General features: G+C 44.8%; 1 protein-coding gene across 1 annotated transcript in view; it reads left to right on the top strand.

The window, feature by feature from the left end:
* Positions 1–2,967: 2,967 nt before the first annotated feature.
* Positions 2,968–19,314, top strand: part of LOC124011397 (heparan-sulfate 6-O-sulfotransferase 3-B-like) — a 33,319-nt gene continuing 16,972 nt past the window's right edge. The window contains exon 1 of the mRNA XM_046324725.1: positions 2,968–4,095. Coding sequence (XP_046180681.1) covers positions 3,527–4,095 — 569 coding nt within the window. The 5' untranslated portion in view covers positions 2,968–3,526. The remainder of the gene's footprint in view (positions 4,096–19,314) is intronic.

Raw genomic sequence — 19,314 nt, 5'->3', positions numbered from 1 at the left:
ACCTCACTAACTGGGACTGGTGCCAAGGGGGTAGCCAGCTAGCACAGAACATTCCCGTATCGATTCTGAGAACCAACATTTGTTAGCCGGGACGGCTGATGTTGATGTTTACAGTCACCAGGACTGGATTTTAAAAATTCTGCTCCTGATTAGACTGGATTCAATTGAATAATAAGACCCCAACCTTATTGAGTAATGTCCATCAGCTCAATCTTAAGCTGTAATCATTGATTGTGGCATTGGGAATGGCTCCAACTGCCAAACGTCTGTTCAACGGTGTCCATGTGACCATCAAACAGTTTGGCAAGTGGGTTAATGTTCAACCAACGAGGAGAGGGAAATGGCGAGAACTTATCTGTCTAGTTTGTTGTGGTGTTCTGTTTGAACTCATTCAACTGCGCGGGGTCCCTTAACAGCGGTGATCTCTGCGCTATAAAAGGACACAGCTGTTGCCTTCAACCCTTTCTACAACACAACTTCTGCTGTATTATCCACAGTCTCTCACCGCTAAAGCCCGGCATGTGTTTATCTAACACTCACAGCTTATGGCTTTGTTCTCCTGGCTGCAGTGACACAAACCACAATGTCACATTTTTCCGGTGCTGATCAAAGCTGTGATTATGTTACCGCAGGACAGGACAGGGCAGGACAGGACAGGGCAGGACAGGACAGGGCAGGACAGGACAGAACAGGGGAAGGACAGGACAGGACAGGACAGGGCAGGGCAGGGCAGGGCAGGGCAGGGCAGGGCAGGGCAGGGCAGGGCAGGGCAGGGCAGGGCAGGGCAGGACAAGACAGGGGAAGGACAGGGGCAGGACAGGGACAGGACAGGGGCAGGACAGGGACAGGACAGGGGCAAGACAGGACAGGGACAGGACAGGTCAGGACAGGGCAGGACAGGACAGAACAGGGGCAGGACAGAACAGGGGCAGGACAGGACAAGACAGGGGCAGGACAGGGGCAGGACAGGGCAGGACAGGGCAGGGACAGGGACAGGGACAGGACAGGGCAGGGCAGGGCAGGGCAGGGCAGGGCAGAACAGGGGCAGGACAGAACAGGGGCAGGACAGGACAGGACAGGACAGAACAGGGGCAGGACAGAACAGGGGCAGGACAGGACAAGACAGGGGCAGGACAGGGGCAGGACAGGGCAGGACAGGGCAGGGACAGGGACAGGGCAGGGCAGGGCAGGGCAGGGCAGGGCAGGGCAGGGCGGGGCAGGGCAGGGCAGGGGCAGGGCAGGGCAGGGACAAGACAGGGGCAGGACAGAACAGGACAGGACATAACAGGACAGGGGAAGAACAGGATAGGACAGGGGCAGGACAGGGGCAGGACAGGGCAGGACAGGGGAAGGACAGGGAAAGGACAGGACAGGACAGAACAGGACAGGACAGGGGCAGGAGCCATGTGCTGGAGCAGTCACGGCAAAAAGACGATGGAATACTAAAGTGCTTCACCACATCGTCATAAAAGCCTTTGATGGTGGGGGTTTCAGGAAAATCTCAACAAAAGCTTGAGATCGGTATAAAAGCTTAAGAAACGTGCATTTGTTAAAAAGCTTAGTGGAAGCACTTACAGTCATTATGATGCAGATTGAGAACAGCATGAGAATAGGCGATATTCACGCACACTGTCCTGCACGAGTGGGCTATGCACACTGTCCTGCACGACTGTCCTGCAAGGCCATGCAGGTTATGGTGTAATTTTGGAAAAGGCGGTAATGTTGGAGGTGCATTGCAAAGAAAATCACCAGGAAATGATTACACACACGCACTTGCGCTCGCACGCACACGCACGAGGCTGCCGGCCCAGACAGCATCCCTAGCTGCGTCCTCAGAGCGTGTGCAGACCAGCTGGCTGGAGTGTTTACGGACATATTCGATCTCTCCCTATCCCAGCCTGCCGTCCCCATTTGCTTCAAGATGAACTGAACTAAATGAACATTGCCCCGAGGCACTCCCTTCTGTCATCATCAAGTGCTTTGTGAGGCTAGTTAAGGATCATATCACCTCCACCTTACCTGGCACCCTAGACCCACTTTAACAGGGAGAACAGTCACGGCCTGTTCTCCCCGCTACCATCCAGGAGCCGAGGTCAGTACAGGTGCATCAAAGCTGGGACCGAGAGACTTAAAAACAGCTTCTACCTCAAGGCCATCAGACTGTTAAATAGCCATCACTAGCCGGCTACCACCCAGTTACTCAACTCTGCACCTTAGAGGAATCACTGGTCACTTTAATAATGTAATTTTAATGTTTACATACTGCGTTACTCATTTCCTATCTATATATTGTATTCTATTCTGCTGTATTTAGTCGATGCCACTCACATGGCTCATCCTAATATTTATATATTTCTTAACTCCATTCTTTTACTTTAGATTTGTGTATATTGTTGTGAATTGTTAGATACTACTGCACGGTTGGAGTTAGGAATACAAGCATTACACTACACCAGCAATAACATCTGCTAAATATGTGTATTTAACCAATAACATTTGATTTGACACACACGCACACCAACATAGTGGTTGCAAAGGTGCTTTGCCTTCCTTCCTGTCGCTATTAGACCTGTCCAAGGTCCCGGAACGCTATAGCCTAGTATAGACCGTTCAGCTCAGCACAGGGCTCACTTTAAATCCGAGAAGACATACGACATTTGTTTGAAAGTCATGTAGTTACTATTAGGAATTTGATAAACCAGAAGTTTGACATCAGAAACGCCTTTGCAAACAGACGGAAAAGGAATTTGATGTCCATTCATGGGGCTGGCCAGTGTAGGCTATAGGCATAATCATGTATCCCCGTTTCGATTGGCTTAAAAAGTCATGTTTTAGTGTGAATATTGTTATGGTGGCCAATGGGTATTTCACGTAGGCTATGTTCATGGATTGGTCGATTTTTACAGCTAGTGATAATAAATGATTGGTTCATATGCAGAGGGTTCTCTATCCTCCGCTTTCAATGTATTGCCCTGCGCACAGATGAACAATTGTTGTTGAGATGTTGACTTGAAGAGCCAGCCTTAAGCGACACAAAAGTATTATTTAAAAACATTGTCGTGGTGACGCAAAGGTTTAAATTGAACAGTGAACCGGTAGGCTATAGAGAGATGCATGGATAGTGCGTGTGCGCCTGGTGGTTATGCTACTAATGACAACGTGATGTTTTATGCGAGCTTGCAGTCGCCGCCTCCGGACAGAGCCGTTGTCGAAGAAGATGCTGTATCAGCTGCGCGCTCGTGAGATAGACTACCCCGGGTAGGCTATGTCTGTTTTTCAAATTTCACAAATGTCTCCTTTGCTTCTGACAATAGAAGACGATACATTGGCATAGCGTTGGGAATAGTTTTTTGAAAACATTTTGCTGGAAATAAATAGGCTGCCTGTCTAGAGAGATGTTCATCGCTCCAAAGGAGACATCAAGTTTGACAACTGTAACCGTCTAGGCTACGATGACGCAGGGTGCACGAGGAGTTAGAGCATTTGGTTTGGCTGGAGACTTTATGTTACCGCTTTTATCAATGACATGACTATTTCACCACGCACAATGGAGGATAAATCCAACAAACTCATTTTGATTCCGATACTGGCCGTGGTCTTCTTGATGATAGGCTATCAGTACATTTGTCCAGCCGGCAGTAACTCTTGTCGCTTTCTAACTGGAGACAAGTTGAGTGGAATGTTCCGCCAATATCACTCGGGGGACGACATTTACGCGTACCAAGAAGGGCTGGAGTCGGAGGGTTCCTCAACAACTCTGTCCAAATTCAATTTTACTGACCGAGACCTTGGGCGACACGTGGATTTCAACATCAAAGGAGATGACGTTATAGTGTTCCTTCACATCCAGAAGACCGGTGGGACTACTTTCGGACGGCACCTTGTCCGAAACATTCACCTCGAACAGCCCTGTGATTGTATGCCAGGACAGAAGAAATGTACATGTCACCGCCCGGGCAAAGCGGAGTCCTGGCTTTTCTCCAGGTTCTCTACTGGCTGGAGTTGTGGTCTACATGCGGACTGGACCGAGCTGACTAACTGCGTGCCTGTAGTGATGAACAGGAAAGACAAGAAGGATGCTCAGAGGGACCGACGGTATGGGGGTCTCAATTTGATTCTTGTTCCTGTAGCTAATCAGTAGAGACTAAACTTTTTGTGGCCAGGAGAAAGAGTGTGAGATGCAAGTGACAGAATTAAATTCAATGATCAGATAGGTTTGAAAGAATAATGTAGCCTATAATACATTTCTATAACAGGAACAATAGCGTGCAACACGGGTGGCAACCTGGCCCTAGGGGGCTGCAGTGGGTAGGCTTTTGTTCCAACCCAGCTTGAACACTGATTAAAATCATTATGGTTTGTATTAAAAGAATATGATTAGCCTCTCTTTTGAATAGAGCTTGATTAAACACATAGAAGACAAGGTGCTTGACTAAAGATATTTACAATTTCCTCCCCTTGCACTAATTTTCCAGTTGAAAATGAATTAGCCATTTTCTGAAGGCTTTAACAGGCAGTAGTTATCCTCACAGAGGGCTACTGTACACTACCCCTTTATAAATGGTTATAAACACATTATAAACACATTATAAACTGCCTCTGTCAGGGTTATTCCATTTTGCGGTAGAAGGGCTGAAACACTTCTAGTTAAAAAATAAACAAGGTTTTTACTTTTGGGTTCGGCTTGACTTTTTGGTTGGTGCATTTGTCCTCTTGTTGGTCCTGATCCCATACTTCTGACTGTAGCTTTAGGATGTACTGTAACCATGGGGATAATACAAGCAGAGCACTGTAGATTATCCCCATGGTTTTTTATTGATATCAAGAGTTCAAAGATAATTAACGATTATGAGGGTGTTATAAAATACCATAAAGACTGAGATAGTAAAACCTGAAACAGTCAATCTGGTACAACGCACGTAAGTATTCCAGAAATATGATCTGCTTGTATAAGAAGAATAAGCATGGAAATTAAACGATCAGACCAGAACCATGGCACTGGTTTGTTACGGTTCCAAGTTTCAACTTGAATCTTACGATCAAATCATTTCTGGGTAGCAATTTATTACCTTAATTTGAGAGAAAAAAAATCTCAGAAAAAATGGTAAAATATTAGCAAAGAGCAATTTCTCAACAAAGATATTTTCTAAGACTGTCTGGAAGTTGTCTGAGTGGGGAGGGGATAACTGAAAACAAGCTGTTATTGGTAGTGAGGTTTGGAACTCTCTTTCTTATTGGTCTATTAACCTATTTGCCTCCTGGTGATGTCACTCCAAAATTCCATCCCACCAAAACAGGCTGAAATTTCAGTCAGCCTTTTCAAATTGCTCTTACAGTAAAGGGCACTATAATAATTTTCACAATTTTACTGTATAATTCCAACCTCATATTGTGGGAATATATATAAAACCTATCCTATAGGCTAGCATGGAGCATCTATGGGGACATGATGGTCTTTAGTGAAGACAGAGCTGCCATCTGTCTATTGTTGCCCTCGGGTCATCTCACAAACACCCCATCATCTGGTCGAGGCTGTGTCAGGGCTGGTGCCAGGGCTCTGACAGTGTTGGCATTTCCAGGCAGTCCCCATGCAGCTCCAGAGCATGGGACGCTTCAGTCAGGCTAATGCATGAAAGGTCACATCAGATCCTGTCACATCAGACTACTTTCATTGGAGCAACCAGCGTGGGTGAATGTGGATGTATCTCGTATTCCTAACCAACATAATCAGGATTAGGCTCTGCCCTAATGCTAAAATCCATCCATCCATCCATCCATCCATCCATCCATCCATCCATCCATCCATCCATCCATCCATCCATCCATCCATCCATCCATCCATCCATCCATCCCTCCCTCCCTCCCTCCCTCCCTCCCTCCCTCCCTCCCTCCCTCCCTCCCTCCCTCCCTCCCTCCCTCCCTCCCTCCCTCCCTCCCTCCCTCCACCCACCCACATACCTCACATCCCTCCCTCCCTCCTTTCTTGACCTCCGTCCTACTTTCCACATAATCTACCTTGACCAACCCCATCAGTGAGTCATGTGAGGTTACTGCCGATCACTAATAAGAGCACCGTGCCACTGAGTCCAGCATGGCGTGCTCCTCACAGCAGCAACACACTGCTCCAACCTTAGAATCTACTTCATTTGTCAGGTCTGCTCTTCCACAGTCAGCTGCAATGGTAGGAGAGAGAGAGAGAGAGAGAGAGAGAGGGGAGGCAAAACTCACTGTCTCACCCAAGTATAAAGATAACATAATTACCTGTTCTGGGGTCAATTCCATCTCAGAACAATCAAATTCAAATTGCATTGAATCATTGGCTATGAACTGGAAAACTGCCCATTATCTTCGATGACAGTTTATTTTCTTCAATTCATTGAAAATAAATTGAAGTCAAACCCTGAGGGTGATGGACACGGCTTTTACTCAGAACCTGTGAACATTGGCTAATGTGTTTCTTCCGCAAATCCACTACTAGAATAGACAGAATAGACAAAAATATGTTATTAACATTTTGCTTTGTTTTATAGGAGAGATAAAACATCCTACCCAGGACCCACTGCAGTCTAGTAGTCTAATAATATGGGTTTTGTGCACATAATCCAGTACACTGATGATTCAGCGTTGTCTTCCTCCTCCATGTTTCACTGGCACTAGGACCCAAAGCAGACCATGAGAAAATGAGAAAAAGAAACCCATCTGGTGGCAAATTTCTGACATGAATCTTGTCCTGCACTTAAGTCAATTTGTCATCCGTTAAATCCCTCAGCTCAAGATTCCCATCTGAAGAGAAGGCTGTTTTATGTAAGCTCCTCTCCCAGTCAGTTCAGAGGGTAGATTGAAATTCAAACTGTATTTACAGTGAATTACACTTAACTCTGTCACAAGCCATTTCACAAACACATATAACAAGGAAGTCACATCAGATAGGATGAAAATGAATGAGAATAAGTCATTAACATAAAACGGATCATATATGATCAGAAGGTGTTTATCAGTGGAGGTGTAGCCCCAGGTGTATTCATGTACAGCAGATGTCTCACACTCCGAGGTGTGTGTGTGTTCCAGACACTCGGTATAGATCAGCAACACACACACATGCACACAAAACCTCTGAGCATGCTCTTCACACATCATTAGACACAGCATCCCGGTTCTCATTCACCCTTTCTTTCGTTGCATAAGGCAAGAGAGAGAGAGGTATGATTTCCGACATTAATTAGCCAAGTTGGTATAAGGTATCTCTGTCATTAGTGTGTTCTCTCTGTGTAGTTTCTATAGACCTGGGTTTAACTAGACCAGGCTTCCCAAACTCAGTCCTGGGGTGTACGTTTGGTTTTTTCTCTAGCACGACACAGCTGATTCAAATAATCAAAACATGATGATGAGTTGGTTATTTGAATCAGCTGTGTATTGCTGGAACAAAAACCAAAACGTGCACCGAGGGGGGGCCCCAGGACCGAGTTTGGGAAACCCTGAACTAGATCAAAGGTTCATTCAGTTATTATTTCCCATAGAAGTTGGTCAATTGATCATATGCCTTAATAAAGTCTTGTGTCAGCAACACTTTCTCCCAGCAATTGACTGGGAAGTCTTTCAAAAAAACAATGTGTCGTTGGTTAGGATCATATTCCAGAAAAGTATCAGTCCCTAATCAGAACATGCAAAAACGTAATATATTCCATTGTAATGTAATATCATGCATTCTGCAGAGGTATTCAGAGGATAGTAGTAATCTCCACACTCCTTTATGGGAGATTAGATATTACATCGTTTTATCATCTGTAGGTAGATTAAGGAGCAGATCCCGATTTATACACAAACTTGTCGCTCTTCATATGTATGTATAGCACATCACTAAAGTCCCAAATACAAGCCTGTTGTTCTTCATGTGTATGTATAGCACATCACTAAAGTCCCAAATACAAGCCTGTTGTTCTACATGTGTATGTATAGTACATCACTAAAGTCCCAAATACAAGCCAGTTGTTCTACATGTGTATGTATAGTACATCACTAAAGTCCCAAATACAAGCCAGTTGTTCTACATGTGTATGTATAGCACATCACTAAAGTCCCGAATACAAGCCTGTTGTTCTACATGTGTATGTATAGCACATCACTAAAGTCCCAAATACAAGCCTGTTGTTCTACATGTGTATGTATAGTACATCACTAAAGTCCCAAATACAAGCCAGTTGTTCTACATGTGTATGTATAGTACATCACTAAAGTCCCAAATACAAGCCAGTTGTTCTACATGTGTATGTATAGCACATCACTAAAGTCCCGAATACAAGCCTGTTGTTCTACATGTGTATGTATAGCACATCACGAAAGTCCCAAATTCAAGCCTGTTTCTACTTCTACTTCCTTTCCCCCTATTTTGTTCTGTCTTATCATGAAGTGTTTTGAGTACACAGGTTTCACGACAGAGATTCTGTGTGCGTGGTATTACAGTAACAGCTCTGTGTGTGTGTGTGTGAGGTAGTGGTCGACCGATTGTGATTTTTCAACGCAGATACCAATACCGATTATTGGAGGACCAAAAAAGCAAATACGTATTAATCGGCTAATTTTTAATATTTATTTATTTAATATATATTATAACTACTGAATGAACACTTATTTTAACTTAATATAATACATCAATAAAATAAATGTAGCCTCAATTAAATAATGGAACATGTTCAATTTGGTTTAAATAATGCAAAAACAAAGTGTTGGAGAAGAAAGTAAAAGTGCAATATGTGCAATGTAAGAAAGCTAACGTTTCAGTTCCTTGCTCAGAACATGAGAACATATGAAAGCTGATGGTTTCTTTTAACATGAGTCTTCAATATTCCCAGGTAAGAAGTTTTAGGTTGTATTTATTATAGGACTATTTCCCTCTATACCATTTGTATTTCATTAACCCTTGACTATTGGATGTTCTTATAGGCAATTTAGTATTGCCAGTCTAACAGTATAGCTTCCGTCCTTCTCCTCGCTCCTCCCTGGGCTCGAACCAGGAACACAACGACAACAGACACCCTCGAAGCAGTGTTACCCATGCAGAGCAAGGGAAACAACCACTCCAGGCTCAGAGCGAGTGACGTTTGAAACTCTATTAGCGCGCACTAACTAGCTAGCCATTTCACTTTGGTTACACCAGCCTCATCTCGGGAGTTGATAGGCTTGAAGTCATAAACAGCGCAATGCTTGATGCATAACGAAGAGCTGCTGGCAAAACGTAAAGAAAGTGCTGTTTGAATGAATGTTTACGCGCCTGCTTCTGCCTACCACCGCTCAGTTACATTGTCACGTTCTTTCAAAATCGAACCCAGAAGCAGACCAGGACAAGGAGAGTAGGAAGAAGGTGAGTATTTATTTACAAGTGAATGTGAATGGGTAGATATATCCAGGTGGCGTAGCGGGCAGCGGTGGTGAGTTGATGGGAGTAAATAGGTGGGTCCAATGGGGTAGTGGAATCCTCCAAAGACCAGGCGGGAATGGGGTAAATGATCCGGGTGAGTAACTGAAGACAGAACAAACGGAGGTAAGTTTAAGGCAAGCAATACGTAAAAAACAACAAAACTAATTATCCAACTTGAGGCTGATACTATGGCACAACATAATGTTCATGGCTAACGATCCGGCAGGGAATGGATGTCAGGTCCGGGCTTATGAAGAGGAGAGATGATGATCAGGACCAGGTGAGCAGAAAGCTGATGGGATACAGGTGCGGGTAATCAGAACTCCCAACTGGCTACATTGCCCGGCAACCAGACAGGGTGCGTTCCAGGACGCCGGAAAAAACACTCCAGGACAGAACACAGGCAAAAACAGACTCAGGAAACGGGATTCATGACATAGATACTTGTATGCTTCTATGCTCAGTCAGATTATATGCAACTCAGGACACGCTAGATAATATCTAGTAATATCATCAACCATGTGTAGTTAACTAGTGATTATGATTGATTTATTGTTTTTATAAGATAAGTTTAATGCTAGCTAGCAACTTACCTTGGCTTACTGCATTCGCGTAACAGGCAGGCTCCTTGTGGGGTGCAAAGAGAGGCAGGTCGTTATAGCGTTGGACTAGTTAACTGTAAGGTTGCAAGATTGGACCCCCGAGCTGACAAGGTGAAAATCTGTCGCTCTGCCCCTGAACGAGGCAGTTAACCCACCGTTCCTACGCCGTCATTGAAAATAAGAATGTGTTCTTAACTGACTTGTATAGTTAAATAAAGATGAAATAAAGGTGTAAAAAATACATTTAAAAAATCGTCTAAATCGGTGCCCAAAAATACAGATTTCCGTTTGTTATGAAAACTTGAAATCGGTCGACCTCTAGTGTGGGGTGAGTGCTGCATGTAGCTCACCCAAGACAACCCAAAGGATTGGAAGTGACTTATTTTGAAGAAAGAAACTGCTACGATTAACATGTCAAGCTACTGTAATTGCTAACACATTAGAGTAGTAGCATGCCAATGGCTGTGTTAAAGAATTTCAAAATACTTTTGTCTGACTCTGAATTTCTCTAATATAAGGTCATTTGAAATAGAGACATGACTTGACTGTTTTCATGTTAGTTGTTTTCTGAGAAGCAATCAGGACATGCTCGTAAGTGATATGTGACTGTGTTATTATCTGTTTGGTTATCTGTGTCTGTAGGCCTATGCTGTGGTTCCATCTATTACTGTATGTAGTTCCATAAGCAGTACATGGTCTTTCTGATAACCGTGTTAAAGAGAAAGGTGACATGCTAACTACTACAATCCTGACAGTACTCCTGACTTGTATAGTTTATCTTTAGGAAATGTCCAAGTCTTTGCAACAAAAGAAGGTTTCTGTCAATTGAGAAATATGTCCTGCCATGTGCTGGGGGGGGAAGTGAAGGATGAAATACATTGGGGTCCAAGTAACTCACTGGAGAGACCATTATTATTCTTTTTTATTTTATTTGAACCTTTATTTAACCAGGAAGGGCTCATTGAGATTAAAATATATTTTTCAAGAGCGCCCTGGCCAAGATAGGCAGCAGCAAGTCATTACAAAAAAATTACAGACAGACAATGTGAAAAACTACAAGTAAACTAGTAAAAAACATTGAATTCACAAGAGTATAAAACAGGAAATTAAAAACATTGACAGGTCAGGGAATCAGCCTGAAAATCCTTCATCAGTGATTTAAAAACACCAATCGGGACAGTTATTCTTTGGTGTCTCCCCGACTACCCTCCGTTCCTCTCCCTCTCACCCTCGCCCTCCTTCTCCTACTCCCCTCTCACCCTCGCCTTCCTTCTCCTACTCCCCTCTCTCTCTCAATTTAATTCAATGGGCTTTTTTGGAATGGGAAACATGTTTACATTGTCAAAGCAAGTGAAATGGATAAACAAAAGTTTCTCTCACTCTCTCTCTCTCTCTCTCTCTCTCTCTCTCTCTCTCTCTCTCTCTCTCTCTCTCTCTCTCTCTCTCTCTCTGTCACACACACACTACCCAAGATCTACCTGGTAAATCTCTCATTTTACTCCACTGTCTCCACACCAATATCCCTGGGGCTTTCCTGTAGCTCCCGAAATAGTATCCCAGATCTGAGACCATCAGAGAGCCACAGTTAGCCCCCCCTCTCTCTCTCTCTCTCTCTCTCTCTCTCTCTCTCTCTCTCTCTCTCTCTCTCTCTCTCTCTCTCTCTCTCTCTCTATCTCTCCTTCTCTCTGTCTCTGTCTCTCCCTCTCTCTATCTGTCTGTCTCTCTCTCTGTGCTGTATCGAGTAACATACCTTCTCTGCCTATTCTTCTGTGGGCTTGTAATGGACTGCACATTGTACTGTGGATGTGCAGTAAGTGTGTGGGCATTTGTGTGTGTGTGTGTGTGTTGGCACATGGGCATGTGTGGGTATAGAAAGGTATTCTATTATCACCACAACTGGCAGAGCATTCCAGTAGAGGAAGTGATCTGCTCAGTCACGTCCACTAATTGCTCAATTAAAATGCACAACTCTATTTAATCCAACAGCATCAGCCGAACGAGTGCAGTTAAGTTATGACAGCGTCTCTAAAGGAAACAAGGATTTCACACACAGCTGTTCACGCTTGGCTAGCACGTAGCATCTTTCCCTGCTTTAAATGAGTGTTGCATCAGCATTCACTTTTCATCTGTGGAGAGAGACTATACACGCCGTCGAACAGAAGAGAGTGAAGAAGTGATCTGATTGGTCCCTGATACAGTTGAAGTCGGAAGTTTACATACACTTAGGTTGCAGTCATTAAACCTCGTTTTTCAACCACTCCACAAATTTCTTGTTAACAAACTATAGATCTGGCAAGTCGGTTAGGACGTAATTTTTCCAACAATTGTTTACAGACAGATTATTTCACTTATAATTCACTGTATCACAATTCCAGTGGGTCAGACGTTTACATACACTAAGTTGACTGTGCCTTTAAACAGCTTGGAAAATTCCCGAAAATGATGTCATGGCTTTAAAAGCTTCTGATAGGCTAATTGAAATAATTTGAGTCAATTGGAGGTGTACCTGTGGATGTATTTCAAGGCCTACCTTCAAACTCAGTGCCTCTTTGCTTGACATCAGAGGAATGTTTGACCCAAGTTAAACAATTTAAAGGCAATGCTACCATATACTAATTGAGTGTGTGTAATCTTCTGACCCACTGGGAATGTGATGAAAGGAATACAATCTGAAATAAATAATTCTCTCAACTATTATTGAATAAAAGTGGTGATCCTAACTGACAGGGAATTTTTACTAGGATTAAATGTCAGGAATTGTGAAAAACTGAGTTTAAATGTATTTGGCTAAGGTGCATGTAAACTTCTGACTTCAACTGTACATGATGACAGTCATTTACATTCAGGAAGAGAAACATTTTTTTTCTGTCCCAAATGGAACGCTATTCCCTATTTAGTGCACTACTTTTGACCAGGGCCCATAGTGCTCTGGTTAAAACTAGTGACCTTTAGTGAATAGGATGACATTTGGGACAAACCCACTGAGAGAGACACACTAACAGTCCCATTCTGCCAAGTGTGAGCTCTGACGTTACTTGATGCTCTGTATCAAATATTCTCAGTGAGGACTTATTGAGCTCAGTTGCCATAATTGGGGCTAGTTCGATTTTTTTACCTGACCATGATGATCTCTGGGCTCCAGTCATTATAAGTGAATTACCCCAACAACACCACACCTTCCAATCCTGGAACTGGCTTGAGCATCAATCAGTCATTTAACAAAATCAATCTCACACTAGAGTGAATGAATCTGTTCACTCCCACACTTGGCTTTTATGAGCCGGAGACAGTGCTGAGAGTGTGAATGGACAAGAGGTCAGTCTGACCCATAGAACTGGAATGAGTTTCATTCTATTTCTAGGATCTGACCTTACCCTACAGACAGCTCAGGCAGGTATTTCAACTCCCGTGGAGTTGTCCTCCCTGCAAGCTTAAAGAAGGGCCTTTGTATATATAGTATCTATGCTCTTTTATCCATCACTTATATCATTCCCTGCCTCTTTTTGTCACTTCTCCCTCTCACCCTCTGTCTATATGTTTCTTAGACCCTGTGGGGCAGCGAGGGTTTATAATGTAGAGCTCCAGCTCTTTGTTGTGTCGTTGTGTCTGTTTGTCTCCCTGTCCCTATTTGCCTCTTCTTCTATAACTTCCTCTCTCTCTCTCTCTCTCTCTCTCTCTCTCTCTCTCTCTCTCTCTCTCTCTCTCTCTCTCTCTCTCTCTCTCTCTCTCTCTCTCTCTCTCTCTCTCTCTCTCCCTCTCTCTCTCTGTGTTTGAGTTTTCATTAAGTAGATCTCTAGACCAGACTGGGGAGGATATCTCCTACAGTGTGACTGCTGGCAGTTGCTCCACATGGCTCTGGCTCAATGGACACACTGATGATCCAACTCCCATCTGATCGTTTCTCACATTAATATAACTCCCATACTGACATTCTAATATTCTGAAAGAAATGTTTAGGTGATGTGATTTTAGATGTTATCTTCAGTTCCCTGTTTTGACAATCTTTCAGGCCCTACAGTAAGTATTGAATGAATCTGCCACTAAGTGATCTGCCACTAAGCATGACCACATTACCAAGGACACAACCTCCATTCCCAGCAGCAAATTCCACCTCCTGCAGGGGGGCCGGGGAGCAGGAGGTCACAAACTCACACCCTCTGGGTCTCCTGCAGAGAAGCTAATTCCCACACCAGAAAGGGGTGTCGGAGAGTGTTTGAGGGTGTTAAGTTTGGGAATAGGACAACCGATTGGGTTATTGTGAAGATGAAAATGTATGATAGAAAATGGTACGCCTTGTGTACCGTACCCTATGTGGGTGAATGTAGCTTCAGTGTGGTGTTAGTGACACGTTTGAATTGGATTTGCACTGGTTGTGTGGTACACTCCCCGAGAACCATCATCACCCTAGCTTCAGTGTGAGGTAGAAACATCCACCTCTTTCAAACCGCTTTATCTACCCGTATCACACAATATGGCGGAAGTAAGGGTAGGGTAGGAACGCTAGTACACAAGTACCAGGTCAGGCAACCGTGATGTATTGAAATGTCTGATGGACTTATTCACCTCATTGGATTGGAATCACAGACAGTAGTCTCAGTTTGGCCAAACTTCATATGGGGGGGGGACTTAAAACAGTCAACACAGCAGAAGAGTAAGAGATGGTGCTCCAGTGGATAGCAGCCATTTTACAGGCTCCTGACCAATTCTTATTTTTTTTGTGCATAACGTGTTCGCCATAATTTCCTATGAACGAAAACAGCTTCTGGACAGAACAGCGACCTCTAACCTCGATTTGGATGACAATTTATATTTCAATGATTCGACAGCTCTGGACTTGCTGCTTACTCCAGACCAGGCACTAATCCCCAGGACTCGAAAGAGGAAGCGACAGGGCAAGACAGGCAGACGAGCCGCCATCCTGATGAGATGATGTTGACGAGGAAATAAACCACCTTTACCCTCTGTTCTTTTGGTGAACGTACAGTCACGAGAGAGCAAACTGAAGAACTTTAAAATTCAATGTTTCTCTGAGTTGTGGCTGAACAAGGACATGGGTAATATACAGTGCATTCGGAAAGTATTCCGACCCCTTGACTTTTCCCACAATCATTTCAGCAGCACTCCACCAATCAGGCCTTTATGGTAGAGTGGCCAAGCGGAAGCCACTCCTCAGTAAAAGGTACACGACAGCCCACTTGGAGTTTGCCAAAAGGCACCTAAAGGACTCTCAGACCATGAGAAACAAGAATCCCTGGTCTGATGAAACCCAAGATTGAACTCTTTGGCCTGAGTGCCAAGTGTCACATATGGAGGAAATATGGCACCATCCCTACGGTGAAGCATGGTGGTGGCAGCATTATGCTGTGGGGATGATCTGGAAGACCAGCCAGGATCAAGGGAAAGATGAACGGAGCAAAGTGCCGAGAGATCCTTGATGAAAACCTGCCCAGAGTGCTCAGGACCTCAGACTGGGGAGAAGCTTTACCTTCCAACAGGACAACGACCCTAAGCATACAGCCAAGACAACACAGGAGTGGCTTTGGGACCAGTCTCCTAATGTCCTTGAGTGGCCTGGCCAGAGCCCGGACTTGAACCCGATAGAACATCTCTGGAGAGGCCTGAAAATAACTGCGCAGCGATGCTCCCCATCCACCCTGACAGAGCTTGAGAGGATCTGCAGACAAGAATGGGAGAAACTCCCCAAATACAGGTGAGCCAAGCCTGTAGCATCATACCCAAGAAGACTCGAGGCTGTAATCGCTGCCAAAGGTGCTTCAACAAAGTACTGAGTAAAGGTTCCGCACCACTCTGATTCAGAGGGGTTAAATGCGGAAGACACATTTCAGTTGAATACATTCAGTTGTACAACTGACTAGGTATCCCTCTTTCCATTTTCAGTTTTTTTATCTTTAATGCAGACTATACTATTTACCAAGAGAGTTTTCATCTACATTTTTCATGGCTATCTATTTGCCACTACAAACCGACGCTGGCACTAAGTCTGCACTAAACGAGCTGTCCAATAAGCAAACAAGAAAATGTACATACAGAGGCGGTGCTTCTATTGGCTGGTGATTTTAAAGCAGGGAAACGGAAATGAGTTTATCTTCATTTTTACCAGCATATCACCTGTACAACTAAATGCAACAAAAATGTACATGGCATTTACTCCACACATAGAAACTCATACAAGGCTCTTGCCCTCCCTTTAGCCAGTCTCTATCCTCCCGATTCCTGTTTACAAGTGTTATGCAGGTGAATGAGGACCCAAAAGCGACTTGGCGAAAACTGAGTCTTTATTCCAGTAAAGGAAATAGGCAATACTCCTGGACAATCAGAGCAGAAAACAAAACATAAAAAACTTAATTCCACTCGTAGTGACGAGGACAGACTGGAGACTCGACCATTAACTGTAGGTTGCCTCGGGAAGGCACCGACCGTAGCAGACTCAGACACCTGCTCACACGCAGCATCTGAGGGAAACAAGACACGACAGGGCGAGACAAGCGGATAACGATTCTTAACCGTTATGTCATTCAGACCTCGATAATCCACGCAGGGGCGCAGAGTACCGTCCTTCTTCTTAACAAAAAAAAACCCCGCCCCGGCAGGGGAGGAAGAAGGCACTACGGTGCCGGCGTCAAGAGACACAGACAAATAATCCTCGAGAGCCTTACGTTCGGGAGCCGACAGAGAGTATAGTCTACCCCGAGGAGGAGTGGTCCCCGGAAGGAGATCAATACTACAATCATACGACCGGTGAGGAGGAAGGGAGTTGGCTCTGGACCGACTGAAGACTGTGCGCAGATCATGATATTCCTCCGGCACTCCTGTCAAATCGCCAGGTTCCTCCTGAGAAGTGGGGACAGAAGAAACGGGAGGGATAGCAGACATTAAACACTTCACATGACAAGAAACGTTCCAGGATAGGATAGAATTACTAGACCAATTAATAGAAGGATTATGACATACTAGCCAGGGATGACCCAAAACAACAGGTGTAAAAGGTGAACGAAAAATCAAAAAGGAAATAGTCTCACTGTGGTTACCAGATACTGTGAGGGTTAAAGGTAGTGTCTCATATCTGATACTGGGGAGATGACTACCATCTAAGGCGAACATGGGCGTAGGCTTCCCTAACTGTCTGAGAGGAATCTCATGTTTCCGAGCCCATGCTTCGTCCATAAAACAACCCTCAGCCCCAGAGTCTATCAAGGCACTGCATGTAGCACCCGAACCGGTCCAGCGTAGATGGACTGACATAGTAGTACAGGATCTTGATGGAGAGACCTGAGTAGTAGCGCTCACCAGTAGCCCTCCGCTTACTGATGAGCTCTGGCTTTTACTGGACATGAATTGACAAAATGTCCAGCAAGTCCGCAATAGAGGCACAGGCGGTTGGTGATCCTCCGTTCCCTCTCCTTAGTCGAGATGCGAATACCTCCCAGCTGCATGGGCTCAGTCTCTGAGCCAGAGGAGGGAGATGGTTGCGATGCGGAGAGGGGAAACACCGTTAACGCGAGCTCTCTTCCACGAGCTTGGTGACGAAGATCTACCCGTCGTTCTATGCGGATGGCGAGTGCAATCAAAGAGTCCACACTGGAAGGAACCTCCCGGGAGAGAATCTCATCTTTAACCTCTGCGTGGAGTCCCTCCAGAAAACGAGCGAGCAACGCCGGCTCGTTCCAGTCACTAGAGGCAGCAAGAGTGCGAAACTCTATAGAGTAATCCGTTATGGATCGATCACCTTGACATAGGGAAGCCAGGGCCCTAGAAGCCTCCCTACCAAAAACTGAACGATCAAAAACCCGAATCATCTCCTCTTTAAAGTTCAGGTAATTGTTAGAACAATCAGCCCTTGCCTCCCAGATAGCTGTGCCCCACTCTCGAGCCCGGCCAGTAAGGAGTGATATGACGTAAGCAACCCGAGCTCTCTCTCTAGAGTATGTGTTGGGTTGGAGAGAGAACACAATATCACACTGGGTGAGAAAGGAGCGGCACTCCGTGGGCTGCCCGGAGTAACAAGGTGGGTTATTAACCCTAGGTTCCGGAGGCTCGGCAGACCAGGAAGTAGCAGGTGGCACGAGACGAAGACTCTGGAACTGTCCAGAGAGGTCGGAAACCTGAGCGGCCAGGTTCTCAACGGCATGACGAGCAGCAGACAATTCCTGCTCGTGTCTGCCGAGCATGGCTCCTTGGATCTCGACGGCAGTGTTACGAGAATCTGTAGTCGCTGGGTCCATTCTTGGTCGGATCCTTCTGTTATGCAGGTGAATGAGGACCCAAAAGCGACTTGGCGAAAACAGAGTCTTTATTCCAGTAAAGGAAATAGGCAATACTCCTGGACAATCAGAGCAGAAAACAAAACATAAAAAACTTAATTCCACTCGTAGTGACGAGGACAGACTGGAGACTCGACCATTAACTGTAGGTTGCCTCGGGAAGGCACCGACCGTAGCAGACTCAGACACCTGCTCACACGCAGCATCTGAGGGAAACAAGACACGACAGGGCGAGACAAAGACACAGCACGGCGAACAATATACAAGGATCCGACAGGACAGAAACGGAAAACAAGGGGAGAAATAGGGACTCTAATCAGAGGGCAAGATAAGGAACAGGTGTGAAAAGACTAGATGATTGAGTAGGGGAATAGGAACAGCTGGGAGCAGGAACGGAACGATAGAGAGAAGAGAGAGAGGGAGGGAGAGAGAAAAAAGGGAACGAACCTAATAAGACCAGCAGGGGGAAAACGAACAGAAGGGAAAGCAAAATGACAAGACAATATAAGACAAAACATGACAACAAGAAAAAACTCAAACAGGAAGTACCAGTGATGCCCTCAATACGGAAGTGGTCCGATGAAGCAGACGCTAAGCTACAGAACTGTTTCGCACAGACTGGAATATGTTCTGAATCCTACTATGCCGGCTCTGACACTCGTCGCATGTGGCAGGTTTAGCAAATTATCACGGATTAAAAAGGTAAACCAAGCCGTGAGCTGCCCAATGACGCGAGCATACCAGATGAGCTAAATGCCTTCTATGTTCACTTCGAGGCAAGCAACACTGAACTAGTGTTGTCACAATACCATCATTTTGACTTCAATACCAGATTTAGTGTAACAATACTCGATACCATCACAACACTCGATACCAAAACGATACCAAGGCAAAAAATAAGGCATATTAGCCAATGCCACAGAATGGCACCTGATCCAGACAGATAAACTCAGCTGCTGCTCTGTTAAATGTTTGGGCATCTTTTGAGCGCCTTTTTTTATTTTTTACATCAACA

Source organism: Oncorhynchus gorbuscha, linkage group LG23 (genome assembly GCF_021184085.1).
Source record: "Oncorhynchus gorbuscha isolate QuinsamMale2020 ecotype Even-year linkage group LG23, OgorEven_v1.0, whole genome shotgun sequence".
NCBI classification, from domain to species: domain Eukaryota; kingdom Metazoa; phylum Chordata; class Actinopteri; order Salmoniformes; family Salmonidae; genus Oncorhynchus; species Oncorhynchus gorbuscha.
Note: the sequence above shows the minus strand (reverse complement) of the source record. Positions and strands in the feature narration are given on the sequence as shown.